Source organism: Tenebrio molitor, chromosome 8 (genome assembly GCF_963966145.1).
Source record: "Tenebrio molitor chromosome 8, icTenMoli1.1, whole genome shotgun sequence".
NCBI lineage: Eukaryota > Metazoa > Arthropoda > Insecta > Coleoptera > Tenebrionidae > Tenebrio > Tenebrio molitor.
In genome coordinates, this window is record NC_091053.1 from 15668519 (window position 1) to 15693229 (window position 24711).

The 24711-nt window shown below is 35.5% G+C and overlaps 1 protein-coding gene and 1 long non-coding RNA gene across 3 annotated transcripts in view; both read right to left on the reverse strand.

Moving 5' to 3' along the window:
* Positions 1 to 24711, reverse strand: part of Efa6 (Exchange factor for Arf 6) — a 77183-nt gene that overhangs the window by 18540 nt on the left and 33932 nt on the right. For both annotated transcript variants that reach the window (XM_069056088.1, XM_069056089.1), the window contains exons 2-4: positions 8976 to 9042; positions 8721 to 8774; positions 3945 to 4297 (exon numbers count right to left, since the gene is read on the reverse strand). In XM_069056088.1, the coding sequence (XP_068912189.1) occupies positions 3945 to 4297; positions 8721 to 8774; positions 8976 to 9042 (474 nt within the window). The remainder of the gene's footprint in view (positions 1 to 3944; positions 4298 to 8720; positions 8775 to 8975; positions 9043 to 24711) is intronic.
* LOC138136797 (uncharacterized) lies at positions 1850 to 3884 on the reverse strand. Its single transcript, XR_011161428.1, has 3 exons — positions 3152 to 3884; positions 2700 to 3097; positions 1850 to 2652 (listed from the first exon to the last, which is right to left on the reverse strand). It is a non-coding gene; the product is annotated as an uncharacterized lncRNA (long non-coding RNA).

A 24711-nucleotide genomic window follows, 5' to 3' on the forward strand; every position in this document is an offset into this window, starting at 1 on the left:
AGAAATATTGACTGATTTGGATTGCTGCCCTGGCAGCGATAGTGAGCAGACGTGTAAAAAGTGCAGAGATTATCAACGTAAACAACGACGAGCGAGTGAGAGGTGACAAGCAGAAAGCAGCGGGCAAGAAAGAGAGAGCATGACGAAATCGCCGAAAGTAAGGAAAGAAAGCAGCAAGAGAGAAAGAGAAGTGGGTAGGATGTCGGAAGAAGATATGAAATAAACCCATTCAGAAAGAGTTCCAGAATAGGAAGATCCCCAAGTTGAAGCGAAGAAGGAAGTAAAAGCAAGGAAATGGATAATGAAATGAAAACCATGATTAGAGAGATACGAGAGGATGCGGCGGGAATAATAGAGGAGAACAAAGTACTAAGAGAGGAATTAGCAGCAGTGAGATATGAGATGAGAGGAAGAGAAGAAAAATGGCAGGCGGAGAAACCAGATTGGATGAAAAGAATGAAAATGATAGAGGAAACGATGGAACAAACAGAAAAAAAGGAGAGGAAGAATAATGTTTTAATATCCGGAATAGGGGGATTAAGTGGAAATATAGAGAGGGGAGTGGAAGAATGGTTAGAAAGGGAAATATGGGTGAAAGTGAATGTAAAGGAAGCATTTAAAATAAACAAAGATGATGCTGGCAAAAATAGAATGCTGGGAGCAGAAGAAGAACATTATGCTAAATAAGAGTAAGTTGAAGGAAAGAAAAGATGAGATGATCTATATAGATGACGATTTGACAAACGAATAAAGGGAAATACAAAAGAAATTAAGAGAGGAGGCTAGAGAAGAGAGAGATAGAGGGAAAAGCGTGAAAATAGGATACAGAAAAATACAGATAAACAGGGAATGGTTTAGATAGGATGAGAGAGAGAGAGAGGGGGGAGAAAGTGAAGCAAAATTTTTAGAAGAAGGAGAGAAGAATAGAAGATGACCCGGTGAGACAAAGTATAAAGATAAGTTGAATGAAAAGGTAGATGGACGAAGGAAATGGAAAACGGGAAGAGGAAAGAATGAGAGCAAAAGGAAGATGGAGGAGTGCGGAGCTGAGCAAGAGGGACAAAGACACGGACAAGCAAGAGAAGGGAGAGAATCAGAAAATCGAGATACAAGAGGGAGCTTGAGAGGTGTGTAAATTCCGGTGTTTCAGGGATGGGAGAGTGCGAAAGAGAGAAAATGACGGCGAGATGCAGATGTGGGAACGAGGAGATAGAGAACAGGAATTGGCGGGAAGGAGAAGGTGCACGATGTGCTGCGAGGACAATGAGAGGGAGGGAGGGAAAGGAGCGGGGAGCAATACTGAGCAAAGACGGAAGGAAGATGGGATAGATGAAAGAGATATGGAAGAGGAGAGAAAGAATATAGAAGGAAAGGAGTGGGGAATAGAGAAGAAAATATTATTTTCTTTGTGAGAATTGTAATTTCTGTTTAAGCAAAGCTGTACGACAGGAATCGGAAAGCCCGTAGGGCAACGAATAATTTGGTTTCTGAATCGAATAGAAGAAGAAGAGAGAAGAAATAGATGTGTACGTTGCGGAAAGAAAGGAAACGACAATGGTAAACTGAAAGAAGAAAATACGAGTAGATTATTTTTCTGCACGAAAATGACGAGTTAAAATATTTTGTTGAAGTCTCTTCTCATCAAGTAGGTATTTATCTAACCAGACCAGGTTACATTGAGAGAATTTTCCTAAACGGGAAATCAAACATACCCATTCTGTCACGTCATGAAATGAATTGTCGAAAAAAGAAAAAGTGACAGTTACAGAGACTAAACAAACTGTTTCCATACAATCGTTAGGCTGATACATCTATGTACCAAAACTTAAAGATTTCTGAAACTTTCCTTCTCCTTTTGTAGATTTTTTTTTTGTTACAAATGGTTCGTAATAAGCTTAGGGTTGTCGGCGAGACACCAATCTTGCCACCAAATTTATTTGGAATGTCTTTGGATAACACTAGAATCACGTGTTTCCAGTTTCCAAGTCATTTTTTAACCAACTACAGCTTAACCCGTGATGTAAAGGTAATAGAAAAGAATACTGCAATCTCATCTATCACATTCTAGACAACTAATGCATCAACTCCATTTTGTTCTCTAATCTTTCATTTCTTCATTGGTCTTCATTTGCTACTCGCTGCCCTGTCTCGACCACTTTATTACTAACCCACTCCCAAAACCCTTCAACTGGACGAGCTTTGGCTAGGTTTCACATCTTTGACAACAAATAAAATGGGATTTTGACGCACCTAGTCGGTCATTTCCTTTCCGGGAACTTTCCAAATTGGGCCCAAAATAAAACATCTTCACTTTGGTGGCCACTATAGACGAACTTACTGAGTTTTGACAAACATTTACAAATGCGTTGACTGCACCATCACGATTTTGACCCATCGAAGAAGCAAACACCATTTTTTGAAATCGCCCAAATTAAAATTTTCCATTCCAGCTTCACCGAAAGCTAAGTTCTTCTCTTTTGTACTACACCCCAATCTAGACCCAACTCTTGCGTTCCCAAAATCAAAACTTTCTCTCACACTTTTAACAACCTCGCTCATTTTTATTTCTGCACCTTACAAGGATTATTTTCAGTTGCTTCACAATGCAATTCAGTAACCAACCTCATTCTTTTGCGATATTTACTCCCCCTACTATCAAATTTCTGAAAATATGATAATGGAAAAATTTCCATACCAACCGTTGCTGAGAAGCTCCCAACTGAAGTTCTCTCAACGCAAGTGTCTTTTTGATTCCATTTGAACCCAGTTCCTTGATTGTCTCTCCTTTGCTAAGTTTTCATTTTCATTATCTCATAAATAGTACTTCCACAATATTCTTTCTTAGAAAGTGACCAACCATTTCAATTATTTTCCAAAAACCGCCAAAATACGATTCCTAGGATGGACTTTACACAGATTGATCAGAAACTGCCAACAATTTATCAAAATTATCAAAATCGTCATTGACCTGACCCTGACATTTCATGACTTGCTTCATCAAAGCCTTCTTCTCTACTTCCAAACTACCACTTCTTCCAAAACTGTCATGCATCCTACCCTATCACTCCGTCACGTGTTGAAAAATTTGTTCAAAGATCTGCTTGATCCGATTTCATTACAAAAAAATTTACCTCTACTCTACCACACCTACCACTTACGTTAAACTAACGCCCCCGACCGTCTTTTCCTTCAAAATGTGCATCTCAATCCCGCCGGAAATCAACTGTCAACGTCAAATCGTAACGATTATTTCCTGTTTTCTTTTTTTTTGGCGATGCCGCCTTCACCATCGTGAATAATAACACGAATCACAACCAGAAATAAACTGTGACACCGGTGTAGTCGTTCTGACCCCGCTAAAAATACACACGCGAACGCTGGTCACATCGGATTATCAAAACAACTGATACAATTAAAAACGTAATCAATTTCCACATCCATCGTATCGGAAAAGGCTCGGTGGACCAATCGTAAGGTCACACGAGCTGAGCCGATAATCCCGTTAAATTAGTTTACGGGTGGAAGTAATTGCCATATTCGATAAACGAAACGAGAAAAGAGACGAAATAATACTGAAACGTGCACAATTTTTTTTATTATCGTGACGTGCGAATGTCAAAATTATGATAAATTCGATTGCACTATATTAATAACAGCTGAGGTGTATTGTTGCGTAAAAACTGGAGGCACGGCATCTAGGCCGGATCTATATATTTATTATTGCGGATACTTCCATCGAAAACACTATTTCTCGTATTATCATTTGTTCTTATTCTACGCTCAATCTATTACAACGGGCCACCCATCCAAAACCTGACCGCACTCGACGTTGCTTAACTCCACTGATCCCCCCATTAGAAGGTATTATTTACGTCATGGTCTTATCTTAGCCCCCGGCTGGCGTCCCCCTTGATCCCCCAATTTGCACCCTCACCCCCACTCACCTTTTTCTGTTGCTTGGGTATGATGGTTGCGGTCTGCGGCATGCGCGATATATTGAGTATGTGTTCCCCTGTCATCATGTACGCTTCGAATTTGGGCTTGCCCTTCGACTTCTCGGTAGCCGCCAACGGTTCCCACTGCAGTCTCTCATTCTCCTCGTTGTCGTGCTCGAGCAGCGGTTCCTGTTCGGGGCAGCTGCCGTTCGTCCGCACATGGCTCTGGTGCACGGCGGGTCCCGGTCTGGTGCGCTGGTTGCCCAACGAGTTGACGAGGCCGCCGCTCCTGTTGCGGTTGTCGGCGTCGCCGCCGCTCACCGACAGTAGGTGCTTCCGGACGGTCGCCTTGATCTTCGGATCTTGTCGAAGAAGAAGGGAGAAAAACAGAACGGGGGAGAGATTAGTGATGTGGTGTGGGCGCGACGTGGCGACGTCTGGGCTCCGGGAAGGGCGAAATAAACCAAAAATTGTGTTGCAAGAACTGGGGATGCTCGAGGGGTGGAGGGCAAATATGACCTCCCTCGACTTGTGACTGGCGAACCGCAAAATCGTAATGAAAAATAAATACAATCTGCGAATTCAACGTTAAATGATCCACCAAGTGGCAAACCGAGATGTCTCTCGACGTGTTTGGATCGTCCTCAAACAAATTACTTACTTCGCTTGGGTGCATATCTTGTCGTTGCTAATAATTGAACATAGAAGAGGTCTTAAAGTGGGTCCTTGTGGTACAACTGGAAACGCAATTACAGTAGTCTAAACGGTGATACTGCACTGGGGATCTGTATGTAATACCACAAATGTTTATGTTATTTAAGGGGAATTGTAGAATTTTCAAAAATAAAAACAAAAAATCTACTTCAATTTTTGTTTTCTGTAGTTTTTCCACATTTAACACAGCAAATTATCAAAGATGAAAGTTTTTTGCAGTCTTGTCCATCCATAGCCTTCGATGTACAAATAAATCAAATTGCATTGCATCTAGATCAAAAATATTGAAAAGATGTTTGTTTTATTTTGCTTATCGAAATTTGTTGTGCGAATCTGCGTTATTAATAACAGAAAGTAGAAAGTCTTCAGACCTTTCACAATTACCTTGTTAGATTTTTCAAACAGTTCTTTTATTAATGGCAGTAAAGATTTTCGAAAAAAAATCGCTCTTATTCTTCTGTACTAGCACAATATGATGGCTTAAATAATTAGTAATAAATTATTTATTAGTTAATTGGAAAATGTTTGGAATATATCCAAAGTCGTTATGTTGGCAACAGTTGTTACAAAAAGAAAATAGCATCTGCGTTTCATTTGATTAATAAACTTATACACAAAATGGATGAAATGCTGTAATATTATGACACGCTGATGCTTTTTGGCCAAGATTTAAAATAAAATTTTAGGAACTCCTGGTTTCAAATAAATCTTTACAGTTTTACATAAACCAGGAAATACAAGTCGACCTCAAATTATTTAAGGTTAAAATTATTTTTATGAAAAATCTTAGATATTGAATACATTTACCTAACAAGGTAACATGTTACAAAAACATTTTTTTCAGAAAGTAGGAAACACTTTAAATTGGTGTTACTTCTGCCGAAAGCAATAATAAGACGTAACCCTTGAAAGAAATTCATGTTTTAACTACAGAGTGATCAACAAGAAACAAATCAAGAATGCTACCTCATTCTTTTGTTTTATCGAAACGTCTGTCTCAGCTTAATCGTACACATATTTTTATACACAGTCGTTTTGTTAGTTGCCTATCTTTCTATTATTAATTAATTAATTGTTCATAATTAATGCTTTATCTTCAATGGTAAAACTCATTTTACAACTTATTCTGGGATAATCGTTGCTTTAAAACTGATGTTTCTTTGACATTTCCGCGGAAAATCTGCTTACCAGTGGCGTCGCGTTTTGCAATAATAAACCTGGTAAATTACCCATTCTTACGAACGTAAATTGTTGCTCTCTTGTTTATTTTATAAATTCATGAGGTATGATTTATTATATAGTAGCGTTTGGGACCACAAATTGTCTACGCCCAAGCATTGAACGCTTATTGCATAGGATTCCGCTACGACATGACCGATAATTTGCAACGCGTGCTCTGATTTGCTTTCTTTTTGATCATTTTGTATATCTTGCATCAATTTTTTTTTTACTACAGAAAGCTTCAGAAGATACAAACAAAACACAGGAATGTTCAAAATTAAAAAGATACCAAATATAATAAAGGAGAAAAATAATTAGACTTGCAGAGATGAGAGGAAAAATAAAAAAAAAAAATCATGTAATGAATATTAAAAGGATATAATAAAAAGATAAAGAATGCAGGATGTTAGAAAGAAATGCGTAGCATTAAAAGAAAAAAAACTGTTAAATAATACACGAAAAAAGAAAATTTTAAAGACATCATTGTATCACAACTCTTTCACAAAATTTCACAAAAATGTTAAAGATAACAACAATTTTTTTTTTTTAATTGAGGAATATCAAAAATACAAAAAAAAAGATTATGACAATGAATTAATACAAAACATTGTAGACAAAGTCAGAAAACAATCGCAAAGCAAGGAAAAAAACTTGAATTTTGGTAAAATATCCAAGAAAAAACTTCAAAAGCATAACATGTGTACTTAACAACTTTAACAAAAACCCAAAAGATTCCGTTCAAAAATTTCCTGATGGAACAATTTCAAGCATTCTCATTCGCTGTGATTGTAAAAAACAATTTTTACAATACTGTGACTAAAATACAGGGTAGGTATAATAATTTAGTTCAAACTCATTAAACAATAGTAGTTTATTTAACGAGTTCGTGTGTAAATTGGCCTTTTTTTGGCATGAGTGGGCCAGTTTAAAACGCGAGTGAAACGAGCGTTTTAAAGGCCCACGAGTTTTTTTGTTCGACGAGCCACTTAAAGGCTCTAAATAGCTTAAAATCTTTAAAATTAGCTTGACGTTTCGTTTTGACAAGTTGTCAAAATTATCAAAATCCGTTCACACAAGAGAAAATTCTCAAATTCTGACAGTGTCGAACAAAAAAAATTTTATATTTTATTTTAGAAAAAGACTGTCGGAGAAATTGCTATTTCTTCCAGACAATTTTCAACAAACACAACAGTTTCATTATTAATTAATTTCATGATTATTACAAACTGCAAGCAAATTAAATTTATCCTTTTTGCTAAAAATATTGCTAAAGAAAGGTTCGAATACAGTAGATATAAAATGAAATAACGAAATATTAAAAAAATCGTAGAATCAATATCACAATTATAAAGGTAATGATAATGAAATAATACAGAAGATTCTAGAGCGAGTTAGAAAAATATTGCAAAACTAAAAAGAACATTTTTATCCACATATACAGGGTGTATCTAAAATACGTGTGTTCATTTTAACACTTAACAGAGCTTGTCAAATGAATCGTTTTTCCTATTTGATTTTTTTACACAAATTGAAAATTTTCTGTTGTGATAAAAACGGAGCCTTGTCAAAAAAGTGACATTGTTATAAAAAAATTGAACAATTAGATTTAAAATTCTCATGGTTACACAAAAATAGAGACTAGTTAATCACACAAAACGACTCGTTTTGTAAAAATTGGAGGGCAAAAATCTTGAAAAACTTGTGAATTTTCCAAAATGTTATAGAGAAAAGTTTTATAAATTGGCGAGTTCTTCCACTGGTTCAAATTAACACACGTATTTCAGATACAACCTGCACATAAAAAAATAATTTTTATAAAAATTCAAGAATTTTTCAAAAATATATCAGTGTCAAACAAAAATTCAAGTTTATTTTTTCTTTGTAAACCTTAATCACCCAGTATAACACTGTTATTGCTAAGGTGAGTAAAATTATTTTGCTGAAATTTATTAAATAACATTCATAATCTTTAACTACTGGTTTTTAAAGGTTCCTCGAAAATGTAAATATCGAAATAATTTTTAAAACAATAATTTTTACACGATTAAAATCCAATAAGTAAAGGAAATGACTCTTTTTGCTGAGGATATGTTAAAAAAATATTAAAATCCCTACCAAGGGTCTACGAGACATATTTGATGCCATTTTGTCTAAATAAGATTTGATTTAATAACTCGTCAAGATTTTCTACTCTTTGCGCACTTAGAGCAAATAAAATCTGAACAAGTGACACCAACTTCCCGCATTTTATAAAAGATTGACAAACAGGTTCAAATTTGCTTCTTATAAATTTCAATTTCAACGAATCGTGTTGTGTCGACTTGGTCTACAGGTTTTGACCTTTGCACTTGTTCATCCTGTAAAACAACTACTTAACTCTTGTAAAACAAGATAAAAAAAAACGCGACATTCCCACAACTTCTAAACTAGACATAATGGAACTAATGGAAGGCTTAACTCCGCTTCTGTCAGTTTATACAACACCCAAGGCCTCACTCAAAGTAAGTAATTTTTTAGAATTAATCAGCAACGGCAGAAAATGTTCTTAACAAGAATTGAAATTTCTCAACAACCTGAGGCTAGCACGGATCCAAACACTTTACAAGATCTCGATGATGGCACAATTGAGAGATAACTCCCAACTCTGCGCAAGAACAAGACTTGTTTTAACGTTTGCAGCTCCACATCTGTCAATGAGAAACTATTCTTGATCGTGCGGACCAGATTTTTTTTAACTTTGAACTCCAGGAGAAATCCTGAAGGAGCCTTCCCAGAGCCAGAGATCGCACCGGACACGAATAAAAATCAGCGTGCAAGCAATATGAAATTAATTTAAAAATGGTGTCTTACCACGTTTTATTTTTAGTGTTACAGGATCTGATGATAATCGTAGGCATTTTAAAACTGAAAAGCAAAAATAGCGTTAATAAATTAAACACAAGCCTGAAACTGTCTTCTTTAGTTCTTTAGTTCGCACGTGACTGACACAAATGTCGAGTTAAAATGTTTCAAACGTCCAAATTTAGTGCCGAGGTGAGAAGAAAACAAAATTAAAGAAAAAAATTATTCACACAAGAGGGTGATCCGCGCCGGCTCGCCCCTTACCTTCTTTCGTACTGAAGCGATTCACGTCTGTCTCGTTAACTTTCAGGATAACATCGCCGACTTCGACCTGGAACACACAAAAAAAAAATTATCAGCACTTTCGAAGACACAATCTGATGCTGGTATTAAAAATGTAGGGGAGCAAGTCCGCTCTTTTCGACGGACCGTGAAAAATTCATCTTTTTTTAGATGGGAGGAAATGTGAACGCGCCGCGGAAGGGAGAGAAGAATGAGGAAGAAGGTCGCGCCTGGAACTGATTGATGTTCCGGTGGACGAGGATGAAAGGAAATTCTAAAATTAGCGCGGGACAATTGGATTTTATTATTGAGTGGGGCAAGAACGGCCAGGACTAGATTTGAAACGAAAAAGAATAGACAAAGTTTTAAAACGAAGGATGAACAAAAGAAGAAAAAAAAGAAAAAAAAATGAAAAAATTTAAAAACGAGAAAGTAAATCGCCTACACCTGTGTGAAAACAAACTGACTTAATTATTAATTAATTTTTCTAAAAGTGGAAAACAGAATTAAAATAAAAAAACAAAATAAATTGGTATTCTAGATTTTCCTCCATAAAACCAGAATTTGAGAATTAAAATTAAAGCAAAATCAATAAAGAAAAACTGGTAGAAAAATATAAAAAGATATAAAAGAACCAAAAAAGAAAACATACATAATTACAAAATTGTAGTAGTAGTCGACATTATTACTGCACTGAGTAGGTATAACAGAAAAAATGCAAAGAAGATTCCAAAATCAAAGAAATTCCTTTTCGAGAGGATTTCCCTTGCTATTCAACGTGGAAACGCTGCAAGCATTCAGGGCACTTTTCCAGATTCCACAATATGATCGGAAATTTTTGTATTACAAAACAAAAATGTTTATGTAATTATGTTATTAATATAAATTTAAATGATTCCAAAATAAAAATATTCTTAGAATTAATAAGATAGAAATTAAAAAAATCTTCTAAAAAGAAACAATTCAATGAAAACGATCAAGAAAAATTAAACAATAAACAACACGAAAAGGTTGTAAAAAGAAGACAAAAAGCGGGCAACAAAACAAAAATGATATTTTTTTCATGGAAATGAAAGTTTCCCAAAAGCATTCACGAGAGAAAACTGAAAAAATAACTGTATCTTTCTTAGAATTGCTTATTCCAGAATGTAAAAGAAGGTGCAGATGCAAAGCTTAATTGAAATGGATAAAAAATAAAAAAAATCACAATCAAAAATACAAATACAGGGTGATTCTGAAATAAGTTTGGAAAAAACCCGGTAATTGGTGATGACGAGAAGTTATAGACAAAAAAATTTTCTTATAAAAGTTTTTTCGTTTTCGAGATACAAATGATTGAAAATTTGGTCAAAATTGCTAGTACGCTGCTGAGTTAAAGGTGATTACCTGATTTTCTTGGTAGTTTAGCAACAATAACAATTAAAGGTAAAATGTGCCCGTCTGTCACAAACGTAACATTATTCCTCTCGATCATTTCCATAGAAACATCTACAAAGCAGTATGCTTGCACCTACAACTTTATTGTGGAGTTGATGGTTGCTAATGAAGTCAACAAATTCGGACAAATTTTCCCTATTCATAGGCGTTCAAAACACAAGGATATAGGGTAATTTCTATCCTTTTGATTTCACCTCTAAAAGTCATTTACGCAGAATTAATTTGTGTGAAGGATACTCCACATTTTTTTTCCAAACTTATTTCAGAATCACCCTGTATAATATACAGGGTGTATTAAAAATGGCGCATAATATTTATGTCACGCGAATCTACGTTGAATAACAAACAAAAAATTCTAATTCGAATTTGGTCTAAGACGAATGGTTCTTAAACTATACATATAATTTGAAGAAACAAGAAGCACCATGATGCAAAAATCAGGTTGCTATTTTACTTGTGGACACTATTAAGACAAACTGCATTTCCAATTTCAAAAGACCTATAAGTATGATCTATTTGGATTGTATTTTTAAATTTTTGCAGAGAACGTATTTATGTAAAAGGAGCAAAAAGTAGTCCAACGTGAACAACGAAAAAAACATCATTACTAAGTTTCCTTAGTATATTTCAATATTTCTATTGAAACAAACAAAAATATGAATTAAATCAAAACAAACATCAGAAAATGTAGAGAAAACACGTTCAGAGGTTACACAAAACAGACATCAGCCATGAAAGGTCGTGCCCACTTTGCAAACCGAAAGGCATAAAATAATTGTTTCCCATTGTTTCCATCCCGAAAACACCCAAATCGAATTTTCCTCCGTTCCGCTTTGTACACTTCGCCCATCTCTCTCATTTGCTTAATTCAACCTTCCTTACATAAAAACATCCATAAACCGGGGACGATAACCCTCTCCCGTTAAACTCATCTCCCGACAAAGAGACGCCCTCCGAATTTTTTTTTTTACCACCACGATTTAATAAACAGATAACCGACAGTCTCATTAATCTCCCGACCCAATCGATATCTCACGTCGCCACCGAAAAATCCACAACGTTGATTATCTTTGAACTTTTTTCATTTGGGGACGGCTGGCGAAAATCGTGCCGTAATAATAACGACACGACCTTGTCACAATAAATAACACTCGTCCTGGAGGAGCACACGTTCATGTCTCGGGTCGCAGGGCGAGTCCCGTTCGATATCCGAGGACTAATGAAATGAAGCGACATTAGCGAGAGTTGACGTTGTTCGGACATATTTTACCCGATCCGGGAGAAAAACCGCCGTTGTGAAAAAGTTCCGGGCGTTAACTTCGTAGCGAATACATTTTTTGAACGCGTCGTTTCGGAATTAATTCTAGTAAATCGTTAGAGAGATTAGCGCCGGCTGCGAGATAGATCGTCCGAATGTGTTTGGATAATTTCTTTTCGACAGTCGACATCCCGTTCGGGAACAAAGGAAGATGATGGAGGCGAAAATGATCCAGCTGGGGTGGAATAAAAAAGAGAGTCGGGAAAAATATCACCAACTGTAGATAAGTTGGTGATGTGTATGTTTGATAAATCGACATATCGGATATCAAACTGCCAATATCACCTCGAATTTAAATTTTGTGTTTGATAAATCGACATATCGGATATCAAACTTATCAATATCACCTCGAGTTTAAATTTTGTGTTTGATAAATCGACATATCGGATATCAAACTATCAATATCACCTCGAGTTTAAAGTTTGTGTTTGACAAATCGACATATCGGATTTCAAATTGTCAATATCACCTCGAGTTTAATTTTTTTCAAATATCAAATCAATCGTTTGACATCGTATCGATTAACAATACAAAAAGTGTATTAAAACAACACCAGTTTATAATTTTCATTGCTGATATCAATTTCTCAGCAACGATGATTAAAAAGTTTTTTTTTCTGTGATTCCTCAACTAACAGCAATTATTATTTTCATTTGATAACCGATACATCATCTGGCATGTTCCTATTTTGTACCCAGATCCCAGATATAATACATTTGTAAAAAATTATATCTATATCTCATCAAGTGTCGGTAAGATAGATAATCGTTTGATATTTTATCAACTATTAACGAACCATAAAAAATATCAATAATACGTTTAATATTTTATTTTGATAATAATGTGCTGTATTTTCAATTTCTTATTATGTGTACCGAGTGATTTCTTCATCATCAAGTCACACACCCACAGGAATTTTTTTTTTTGATAATTGTCAATAACAATCAACTACATACATACAATCAACTACATTGTTGACATTGATTTTTCAACAAAAATTATTAGAAAAAAATCATGCACAAAGTGTCATTTGATACTTGATCGTTTATCAACAATGCATGAAAAATGTCAATATCGTATCCAACAATATCAAAAACATTGTTTAGAACAAAAAGATATCTACAGTTACGTCTCAACAAAAAAACATATTATAAAGTCGACTGATTCTACTCTTTGTCGTTGACTATCAATATTTCATCAGATATTGATATTGTATCGATTATCAAAAATAAATAAAGCAACGTTTAAAATCTTTCATAATTCAAACCTCATAAATCGACAATACGTAACGACGCAAATGTATGTATGTATGTATGTATGTATGTGTATTTATGTATTTGTGTGTGCTTCCCCTGATCGATATCTCGTCCAATTGGAAACATACAATGCGATCCATTTAATATTCATATCTCCTCCCGAGAAGGTTAATCGAGCGAAACAATAATTGATAAGACAAGATACATCAATATCCCCGTTCCGCCTGTTCGAGAATCGCTCCCCTCAACGACGAGCTTTCTTAATTCCAACCCCCCGCGCTATTCCATCAGAACTTTAACCTCAATTTACCCCAATCCCGGCAATCTGTTCGATCTGAATCCCGTGTTCCCGACCGAATTCAGATGTTAATACGGACGCCAAGAGGGTATCGAACGGTTTTTAATTGCGACGATAAAACACCCCGGATCAAATTCCGCACTAGTGCTGTTTTCAACATTTCATAAATCCTCCCCCGGAACGAATCCGTTCCGCCGGAAACGACGCCAACTTCGAACGCGAAGTGTGGTGGTCAAGACAGGTGCGATGGCGCTGGTTTTCGGAATTCTTCGGTTATTCGACACCACTCTTGAATTGCTGCGGTGAGGTCGTAATGTAATATACGAGGCGACAGATGTGGTACAAGACGAAATCTCGGATTTCAGAGAGAATGTGATACGGAAACGGCTTTTTGTATGTTTGTTTGACGTGAGACAGTGTCGAATGAAAATTGCGACGGGAAAATGTTCCATAACATTTTTCTGCGTTTTACTTTTCCTTTGTTGCCTTGCTTAAATAATTAATCCGTCATATTCTCGATTTTCGAGCAAAGATAAGAAAATAGTTTATTCGTGTTTGTTTACATTTACGCCGCAGATATACTGGGTGATTACGTGTGTCAATGCTGCCGGTGTGTTTGGGAACAAGGTGTAAAGTGTTTGTGGAATTCAAACACTTTAAAAATTCTTGTTGGATAAAATGTGAACGGTAATTTATTTATGGTCGTTCAAATAACATCGAGGTTCACAAAGTTGTTAAAAAAAACAACTTCTTTCTCAATGGCTCGGAAATCGATTCAATTCATATAGTCCTCATCAAAAATTCCAACGCTTGTACGTGTGATTAAATAATATATTTCTATGGCTGTTTAACAAAAATTGTATTATTTTTATCTATTTTTAGAGCGTAAAACATCTGTTAGCAGTAATAGCGAAAAAAAAATACAAAAAGCTAAAATAAAAATGCGCTTCTTTAAACGCTTATTACTTTTTTCACGACTCCAATAAACGACTGTTAACAGCCGTAGACAAAAAATGGTGTAGAACTTATGCATAAACTAGTACTTTTTTTTCACTAGTGGGATTGCCGCACTCGCCTGCGCCTCGTGGGTCACACTTCACATTCGTGAAAAAAGTACTTTTTTATGCATAAATTATCATTAAAATCCTCGTTAAACAAAACGTGCAAGCGTTGTTTGTTAAAAACAACTCCGAAATTTCTTGCTGGTACATAATTTCTTTAGAGTTGTTCAAATAACCTTGAGGTTATCAAAAGTTGTTAAAAAACATGTTCTTTATCAAAATTTAGGAAATCTATTCAATTTATGTATTCTTCATCAAAAACTATAGGGTGATTCTGAAACCTGCTCGCACAATAAAATGAAAATATTTTCCCCATTACGATAATATTTTTGCTTTCGCTTCATCCTTTTCAATTCTATTCTTTTTCTGTTCTCAACATTGTACGGATCGTCTTGGACTTTCTTCCTACTCTCGTGACACTTTCTATCATCGTATTTAGCTTCCTTTTCATATCAATTTAAATTTTTCAACTTTTGTGTTTTTTTATTTCTCTTCTTGTTGTTCTTGTTTCTTACTTAAGAACTGTTCAATCATCACCTTCGTAAATCAACAATCCTTTTCACACAAAATTTAATTCTCGTTTTATTTATACCATGTTGCTTTCTTTAACTAACATTTCTTTCTTTAGCTTTGCTTTTCAAACCTTTTTTTGCTTTCAAACATTTTTGACTTCTGATTTTACCTTTTCGTCTCCATTCTTCTCTGCACTGACAGTTTTTCTTTTCTTGTTTCTTTGAAATCTTGTCATTTTTCTTTATTCCATATTAACTACAGCTTGACAAAAACAGCTTGGCACATGAAATTGGCAGAAGAGGAAACGAGAAAATGTAAGACAAGGAATAACACTAAGGTACGGTAAACTCAATGAAGCGAATCTGCTAAACAGTCCATTTAAAGCTTGAAGCGTTTTATTGTTTATAATAATTTGTTTTGTTTATACAAAATCTAAACACCTTGACACACGACAAACAAGTGTGCTCCGCTAGTGGGAGAGATTTCAGTCCACTACGCATCCATGTGCCAAGCTGTTTTTGTCGAGCTGTACTGATTTTCTCTTTGCATTTTGAAACAAATCTGTTTATATAACCCACTAGAATTCACTACACTGTTGCTTATTTCTTCACAAGTTCTTCTTAAGTCTTCCCCTCATTTGCATTTGTTTTTTGTTAAGCATTCCGACAGTATCACACCTTCATCTCTTTCTTCTTTACATTTTTGAGCCCTGTACTTCTTAACATCTGTTTACGTTCATTCTTCTCTTTCCTCCTTTTTCCACATCCCTCTACAATCTACATCATCCATTCTTTCTCACTTTAGTACTTACTATCATTCTTTTACATATTTGTTGTCCACATATTCCTCAATTTTTTTCTTCAACCTTTCACTTTAAAAATGTATACTGTAAACCACTCCATTTCTGATTTCACAAGTCCTTCTAAATCTTTTCGACATTTGATAATTTCTTATATAGCCCTGGTTTTCTTACCTGACCTCACTCTTCAGTCCCTCCTACTTATGTTTCAGACCGTTCTTGACACTTTAATTGCTCACTTTTATCACCAAAACATCATTTCCCTAAAATACTCTTCAAAATGTCTTCACTTGACATCAATTTTCTCTACACGTCTACTTTAGATACTCCTCTTTATCTTCATTTTCTGTTTCACCCCACATTCCTCACCCACCTATTTTAATCCTGTTATGAAAATTTCTTCTTCACCAAACTGACGACTTCCTTTAATTATTTAATCTCCCATCACTGGCTATAACTATTTCGCAAATGTTTATACCAAAGTGTCTACTCAAAAATATTTGCCATCATTCCATCTATTTTTAGCTCTTTTTAAAATTTCACTTCAAACAAACTCGACTCGATAACAATCCATCAAACGTCAGACACAATTCTAAACCCAACCTTGAACACACCTGACAGAAATTTTTGGAGAAAAACACGTCAAAACTACTGGATTTTCGAAAACGTCTTTGTCTCTCTCTCTCTCCAAAAAAATGGTCAGAAATGCCAGCATTCTGCAACCATAAAATCGAGTTTGCAGCCACCACCGCAAACGAATCAATTAAAATTTGCAATTCGTCGAATTGGACATGAATTCGAAAGGTCACAGGATGCCCACGCAACTCTTCCAATCGATACAAAAAAATCAAACGAAACTTCCGAACAAACACAATCACAACAATCTTATCGCAGAAATTCAAACAGGATCGTCGTTATCTGCGAACACACGGGTAGATACTGGCAGGTGCATTTACCCATCGAATAAATTTTATCTGTTCTATTTACTCGTCCGGATGAACGCGATTCTTCTCCCCTTCGCTCAGCTAGCTCCAACAGAAAAATCCTGAAACTGGACTATTTCCGTCCCACATTTAATGAGAGGAGACAGCTGAGATAACCGTCCCGACTGAAATTCGAATAATAAACAACACGCGTTTCATCGAGTTTTATCCATAAAATCATTTCTGAAAGTACCTATTCTAGGTCGCTGGATTCTATGATTTTTAAAAAATTGAGAAAACCGCACTGATTCCAAAGCAACATTTTCGAAACTGGTCCGAAAAGCGTCGAAAAAAAAATGTTTCGAAAATTTCAAAAATTTCGAAAATCCAAAAAACCAAAAACGTCCGTTCGCATACACTCCGCTCTTGCAAATTTTGCCCAAAATTCAAATTTTACCACAGCTCCGATTAGAAATTTTAGAAATTTAGCCGCGCACCAGACAACGCGGTCGTCGCCGCCCCCAACTCACCGCGTTTGCTCTCCCCGTCCACTTAATCACTCAACGAAGTGTACACTTTTGCAGATGAGATGGGCGCAGAGACGCGACTTCCGTCCGTCACCGCAGGACGACAACTGGCAGGACGAGGACCGTGCGGCGGCTACACAGTGACTGGTGCGTGGCGTGGTGGCGGGACGACACAACTGGGTCACACCCAAAACGTCGGTAAACACAGACTTGGATAGTTCGGAGCCGGTGCCGCAGTATCTGGTTAAGGACATCTTGCACACACCCCCGCCGGCGAGCGGTGGTGGGGGCTGGGACGGAGCGGAGCGATACAGGGTGGATTCGGCGGCGGGACGGAGGGTGGATTATTACGCAACCTCGATATGAGACGGAACGAAAACGGAGAGGGTTTTGAACACGGGGGCGAGTTAGTGCGGGGGGGGGGAGGTTTTTGCGCCACAGGATGTGTCAAAAATGTTCCAGACGAAAATTGTTGGTGGAAATTTGTTGAGCAATGAAAGAAAAAAAATTCAAAAAAATTATGAAATTTTGAAGCAAAAAAAAAATGGAAATGATAGTCGCTTAAAAGATAAAGGTCTAAAAGAGGTTAAAACATTCTTCGAAGAAACATAAAAGAGGCTTGCTTGTTAAATAAAATATGTAAATAAAAACGTTCCGAAAAAGAAGCAAGATGGTACATAGTAGAATAAAAAAAAAATTGAATTCGTAAAAAAAATACAAAATATGTAAAAGGAAAACTGAAAAACTTCGGTAATTTTACGTAGGTACTCACAAGCGGACGAAAAATAGCTCTTTTTCGGATGCCGACCGTGGCGCCAACTATTGGTCTGTTTGGTAAGTTAGCAATGAAACCGACAAAACAAAAGTAAGCATGTACTCGTAATTGTATTGCAAATAGTAATTTTCTAGTTTTCTTAGCAAGCTGATAACAAATACTAGAAAAAAATGTTAATAGATACATATACAGGGTGATGCATATAGTTTCATAAATATTTTAACCAGCGGCAGATTCCGGTCTCAAAAGGCTCTTGACAATAAAATTTTGAGTGATACATCAAAAATTGGCAAATATTACCATATCGGTTTTTTCAATATTAGTAAATGCCATTCTTCGCTAAATTATTCCACTTTATAACAATGTATAACAAATGTCATTAATGTCATAATACAAACAAACAATTGTTTCTATAGAGAAAATATTGGTATTATAAAGTCGCTTTAATTTCATTTTGAGAACAATGTCTGACAGTTTGTTTCAACGTAAAATATTTTCATTTATCTGCAGTTCTTAAAAAGTGGTAGTACACTCTTCAACATGATTTATCTTCAACAATTTTAACCTTAGAACCTAGACATTTTTGTAAGAGTGTCTAGGGGTTGGAATCTACCACTGGTTAAAGTTTGTATGATACTATATGAATCACCCTGTATATTAAAAATGTATTTGTAAAAGGTAGATACAAAATAAATTTGTAATTTTTCCAATGATATCTTTTGCTTTGTAGTTCGTGCGGTCGCCTAAAAAATGTAATGTGACCTCTGCCAAAAAGTGCCTTTTGTCCTCGCCTCTTTTCAAGCCTCGGCCGCGCCTCGGCCAGAAAACTCACACTCGGACCCTTCAGTCTTCCATTTTATTTTCAACACAATTCAATTTTTTAATCACCCGTTTTTAATCAAACGATTCTTGAAAAAAAACCTAAAATTCCATACGTATCATTTGAACTTATGAAGTTGTTGGCAACGCCTGCGAAACAAAAAAAAAAACATTTCCACTCCACAACTGTCTAGTTAAACATCCGTTACAAAATTCAATCAATCCATTTGCTTTCTTTACACCTTTCACCCCTTCAACACCCCTATCGGATCCAATCGCGTGTCCAGACCTAAGGTCAGTTATGAATTTTTGATACCCACCCCCATCTTCACACCGTCCACGCATGTTTTATTTACTCTACGTGTCAAACCTGACGTCTTCATGTGTTCATAAGGGTGGAAAAAATTCGCCGTATCACCACCCCCTCCTCGACCGACACAACTAAATTAACGTCATTATACCCCACGTTTGGAGTAGTTGTATATCCACTCTACCCCCAAAAGGGTTAATGGACGAGAGTTCCAAGCGTTTCAACAACCCCACAGCTGACTTAACCCCGAAGGAAAGACACTCGACGGTCTGCCTAATTGAGATTATTCAAAACGTGTAAACACCAGGCTCTGGATCCGTGTTTGGAAATATTTTCGTTGGTGGGAAATGTTGTGCGTCACGACGGAATAAATGAAAGACGGAATCTGGAAGCCAGACTCGGGATTAAATATTAAAATATTTCGCATTTGAATAAATCAATATCCCCATTGAAAAGCGGTCGATCTCCCTCTCGCCCCTCCAGACGGAATAACTTTTTTCCACTCGAACATCCCCGTCCGAGTTTTATCATGCATGAAGATGGAAAACTATCTATCGGAAAACGTCTTCGCCGTCTGACTTGTCTAATTACGAAACTAGAGACGTCGTAAATCGACGTCGAAATTGTTTTTCTTGTCGAGGGTGGAGTTGTGACACAAACATTTTTATATTTGTTGATCCCTCGCCCCTTCAAGATTCGTCTCTGCGAGAAGTACAACCCCAATCGACCTCGTGATAATAACAGTAACGATGATAATAATAATAACGGCAGTGTTGAAAGGAATTGGGCATCCGCAGGGAAATTAAATTTAACATAATTTCTTAAATGGTGAAAGTGGTGTAACTGGCAACTGGATTTGAATCGTTTAGAATTGTTCCGTTACTGAGAGTAATTTATGTCTGGCAAATTTGAAAAACTAGTGAAATATGGATGACATAATAAGGTGATCGAATAGTCGAGTCATATTCGAGAACAGAACAGAATTCCACGGGATCAAAACTGTTCTGATGTCATTCAAGTTTAACGACCACCTTATAAGACATCGAGAATTTTCTGCTTTTGCAGGTTACACAATCAAGACACGCATGAAATGATAATAACTCAATTTAGAGCGATAATTTAGAATTTATAAGCATGCTAGTTGCAAGTGACGCTGCTCCAGATAAGAAATGGAAAAGGAAAGGTAAAAAAAAAATCGAACAAAGAATTTGACAATTTTCCGCATTCATTAGAATCTCACAATGTCTTCAGGTGTTTGTTTAGAATCGATACTGATGAAGAGAATTGAAGATAATGAGTTTTTAGAAATAAAAATTGTAAATAAAAGGGGATCAATAGTTGATCCTTGTGGTAATCCAAAATATGAAGGGTCTAAATAAAAACAGATGCTTTCAACTCTTTTGGAGAGTTCTTGTTTACAGTGTTGAAAGCGAAATTTTTTAAAACAATTAAAATCATTGTTTTTAATTTACAAAAATCTGACACAAAATCTAAACTCTTGTGGAGAGCTCTCGAGTACACCGAAAAAATAAAATCGCATTGCTTTTAATTTCAATAAATTTATCGCGAGATCTTGATGATTTCCACTCTTATAAAGAGGTCTCAAGACATTTTATAAAAATATTATTTTCTATACAGGGTGCGTCCTAAAAAACGCCGCAAGCCATATCTCCGTTATTTATGTCTCGATTTAAATAAAACAAAAACTGTAATAAATTAATTTAAAAACAGTATAAGCACAATATAGACTAATTTTTTTTCAAAAAGTAATTCAAGGTCAGATGAATGTCAACTTTTTTTTCAAATAGCTTAGTATATTTTTTTATTCCGATTTTGAAAGAGATTGTTTTTCTGAATCCAACGATATGCCACATGTTAGAATGCATTTAACAGTAACCGCGAAAATAAATAAATAAAATAGCATTATTGGCAATTTTTTTCTTCGAAAAAAATCAGATATACTATGGAAAACAATCCTAAATGCAATAACAATACTTTCTGAAAATAAAAAAAAATAATATGACAGAACATGTAATAAGTACATATTGCGTTTAGGATTGTTTTCCATAGTAACGTGATTTTTTTCGAACAAAAAATTTCCAATAATGCTATTTTATTTGTTTATTTATTCTAACATGTGGCATATCGTTGGATTCAGAAAAATAATCTCTTTCAAGATCAGAATAAAAAAATATACCAAGCTATTTGAAAAAACAAAGTTGACTATTATCTGACCTTGAATGACTTTTTGAAAAAAAAAATATCTACATCGTGCTTATAGTGTTTTAAAAATGATTTATTCCAGTTTTTGTTTTATTTAAATCGAGCCATAAATAACGGAGATATGGCTTGCGGCGTTTTTTAGGACGCACCTGTATATTCTAAAAGCTTGTTAGGAGTTCTTGATGGATTCAACTCTTCTGAAGAATACTCCAGAACAGTGCTAGGAAGCAAATCATTTGAAAAAATAAAAATTCTCGTTGCTTCTTATTCTTCTAGAGTTCTCAAGAACAGTTTGGAAAGCAAAATTTCGGAAAAATACAAAATCTAATTGTCCTTAATTGCCAAAAATGTGTGGAGAAATCTTGATGGGTAGAAAGAACACTTGTGAAAAACACTCCAGAAATCTTCGAAAACGTAAAAATCATCAGTGTTCCTTATGTCCAAAAAAATTGTGACGAGATCTTGATGAAGTCAAATCTTCTGACGAGCTCCCGAGTAGAATTTTAGAAGCAACATTTTTGAAAAAATAAAATCTTTTGATTTCCTAAAAATTTGTGAAGAGATCTTAATGAGTTGAGTTCCACTCTCGTGGAGAGCTCTCAAGACACTGTTGAAAGCGAAACTTTCGAAAAAATACAATCTCCTTGCTTTTAATTTCCTCAAATTTATTGCGAGGTCTTGATGGGTTCCACTTTTATGGAGAACTCTCAGGACATTGTTGAAAAAATACAAAACCTTATTTTCTTTAATTGCCAAAAATTTGTGACGAAATCTTGATGGGTTGAACTCTTGTGAAAAATACTCCAGAACAGTATTGGAAGAGAAATTTTGAAAACATAAAAATGCTGTTTTTTTATGTGACGAGATCTTCATGGATTCTTCTGGAGAGCTCTCGAGTAGAATTTTAGAAGCAAAATTTTTGAAAAGTAAACTCTTCCACTTTCGCGGAGAGTTCTCAAGACACTGTTGAAAGGAAAACTTTCGAAAAAATAAAATCTCGTTGCTTTTAATTTCCTCAAAGTTATCGCGAGGTCTTGATAGGTTCCACTCTTATGGAGAGCTCTCAGGACCTTGCTGAAACCGAAATTTTACACAAAATTCAAAATATTATTTTCTTTAAATTCCAAAAGTTTGGCACAAGATCTTGATGGATTCAACACTTGTGAATACTCCACGACGGTGTTGGAAGCGAAATTTTCGAAAAAATAAAAATTCTCGTTGTTTCCTGTTTCCAAAAATGTGTTCATGTGATCTTGATGGGTTCAGCTATCTAGAGAGGTCTCAAAAACAGCTTGGAAAGAGAGATCTCGGAAAAAATACAAAATCTTATTAATTAATTAATTGCCAAAAATGTGTGGTGAAACCTTAATGGGTTAAACTCTTGTGAAGAATACTCCAAACAGTGTTGAAAGCGAAATTTTCGAAAACATCTTGATGGACTCAAATCTTTTGGAGAGCTCTAGAGTAAAATGTCACAAGCACAACTTTTGAAAAAATAAAATCTCATTGCTTTTGATTTCCCAAAAATTTGTGAAGAGATCTTGAATGAGTTCCACTCTTGTGGAGAGCTCTCAAGACACTGTTGAAAGCGAAACTTTCGAAAAAATACATTCTCATTTAATTCCCTGAAATTCTTGGAAATCGAAATTTTGAAAAAAAATTAAAAATACAAAATCTTAACGTCTTTAATTGCTAAAAAATTTATGGCGAAATCTCGATGGATCAAGTCTGCTGGAAAACCCTCGAGTACAACGTTGAAAGCGAAATTTTCTAAAAAAATTGAATTACATATATTTTCTATTTCCTAAAGTTTCGTTACGACATGACACACATATTGAGGTGTTCAATTCTTGTGGAGAGTTTTCCAAGACAGTGCTGAAAGTAAAATTTTCGAAAAAATTTAAAACCTCACTGTTTTTGTTTTCCAAAACTTTGTCAGGAGAGCTTAATGTATCAAACTCTTCTGGAGAACTTTCGCGATCAGTGTTGAAAGTGAAATTTTTGAAAAGATCTAATATTTCACTGTTCCTCATTTTCAAAAATTTGTCAAGAGATCTTGATGAGTTCAACTCTTGTGAAGAGTACTCGGGGGCGGTGTTGGAACAGAAACTTTTGAAAAAATGAAAATTCTTGTTTTTTATTTTTTAAAGCTTGTCACGAGTCCTTGATGGCTTCAACTCTAAGGAACACTCCAGGACAGTGTGGGAAGCGAAACTTTCGAAAAAATAAAAATTCTCGTTTATTTTCAAAAATTTTTTCATGTGACCTCTTGGTGGGTTAAGGTCTTCTAAAGAGTTCTCAAGGACAGCTTCGAACGCGAAATTTTGAAAAAAATACAAAATCTTATTGTCCTTGATTGCCAAAAATTTATGTCGAAATCTTGATGGGCTGAACTCTTGTGAAGAATACTCCAGGACAGTGTTGGAAGCGAAATTTTCGAAAACATAAAAATTCTCAGTGTTTTATTTCCAAAAACTTGTGACGAGATCTTGATGGACTCAAGTCTTCTGGAGAGCTCTCGAGGAGAATATTAGAAGCAACATTTTTGAAAAAATAAAATCTCTTTGCAAAAAATTTGTGTAGAAATCTTGATTAGTTTCACTCTCGTGAAGAGTTCTCAAGACACTGTTGAAGCGAAGCTTTCGAAAAAGAATTTTTTTATTTGTAAAGCTATTCGTATGTCACGATATATGAGGTGTTCAATTCTTGAAGAGAGCCCGCCAAGGCAGTGTTGACATGAAATTTTAGAAAACAATTAAAATCTCATTGTTTTTGTTTTCCAAAAATTTGTCAGGAGATCTTTATGTATCAAACTCTTCTCGAGAACTCTTGTGTCTGAAAGCTAATTTAAAAAAAAAATCCCAGTGCTTTTGATTTCCCAAAGTTCAGCTCTGTGGAGACCTCTCCAAGACAGGAGGTACTGAAAGTGAAATTTTCGAAAAAATAAAAAACCTCATTTTAAGATTTCCAAAAATGTGTCATGAGATCTTGACTGGTTCAACTCTTCTGGGGAGCTGTCTGGGACAGTACCGAAAACAAAATTTTGAAAAACTTAAATTACATTTGTAAATTTGAAAAAAAAATCATCTTGACGTATTCTATCAGTGTTCCTGCAAAATGCAAATAGGATCAGACTTGTAAATAATTCCCCGTGATAAATATCCACCTTAGAAATTCATTTATACAAATGCCAACCTGCCGGCTGAGTTATTCAACTGTGTCTGCTCTCTAGTAAATTATTCCATCAATGGAACGAACAAGAAAAGAACTTTAGTTAACTCGACGACCGTTCGAAGACGAACTCGACTTGGCAACTCCTTTGAAACACATCTCGTGATATTAAGACCGTACACGACCTGGTGGGAGATAAAACTTTTATGTGACGAATGGAAAAAGGACAAGCGAACGACGTCTCCTGCGAGGATAACCCTTCCGCAGATGGATTCCGACCGTTTCCTC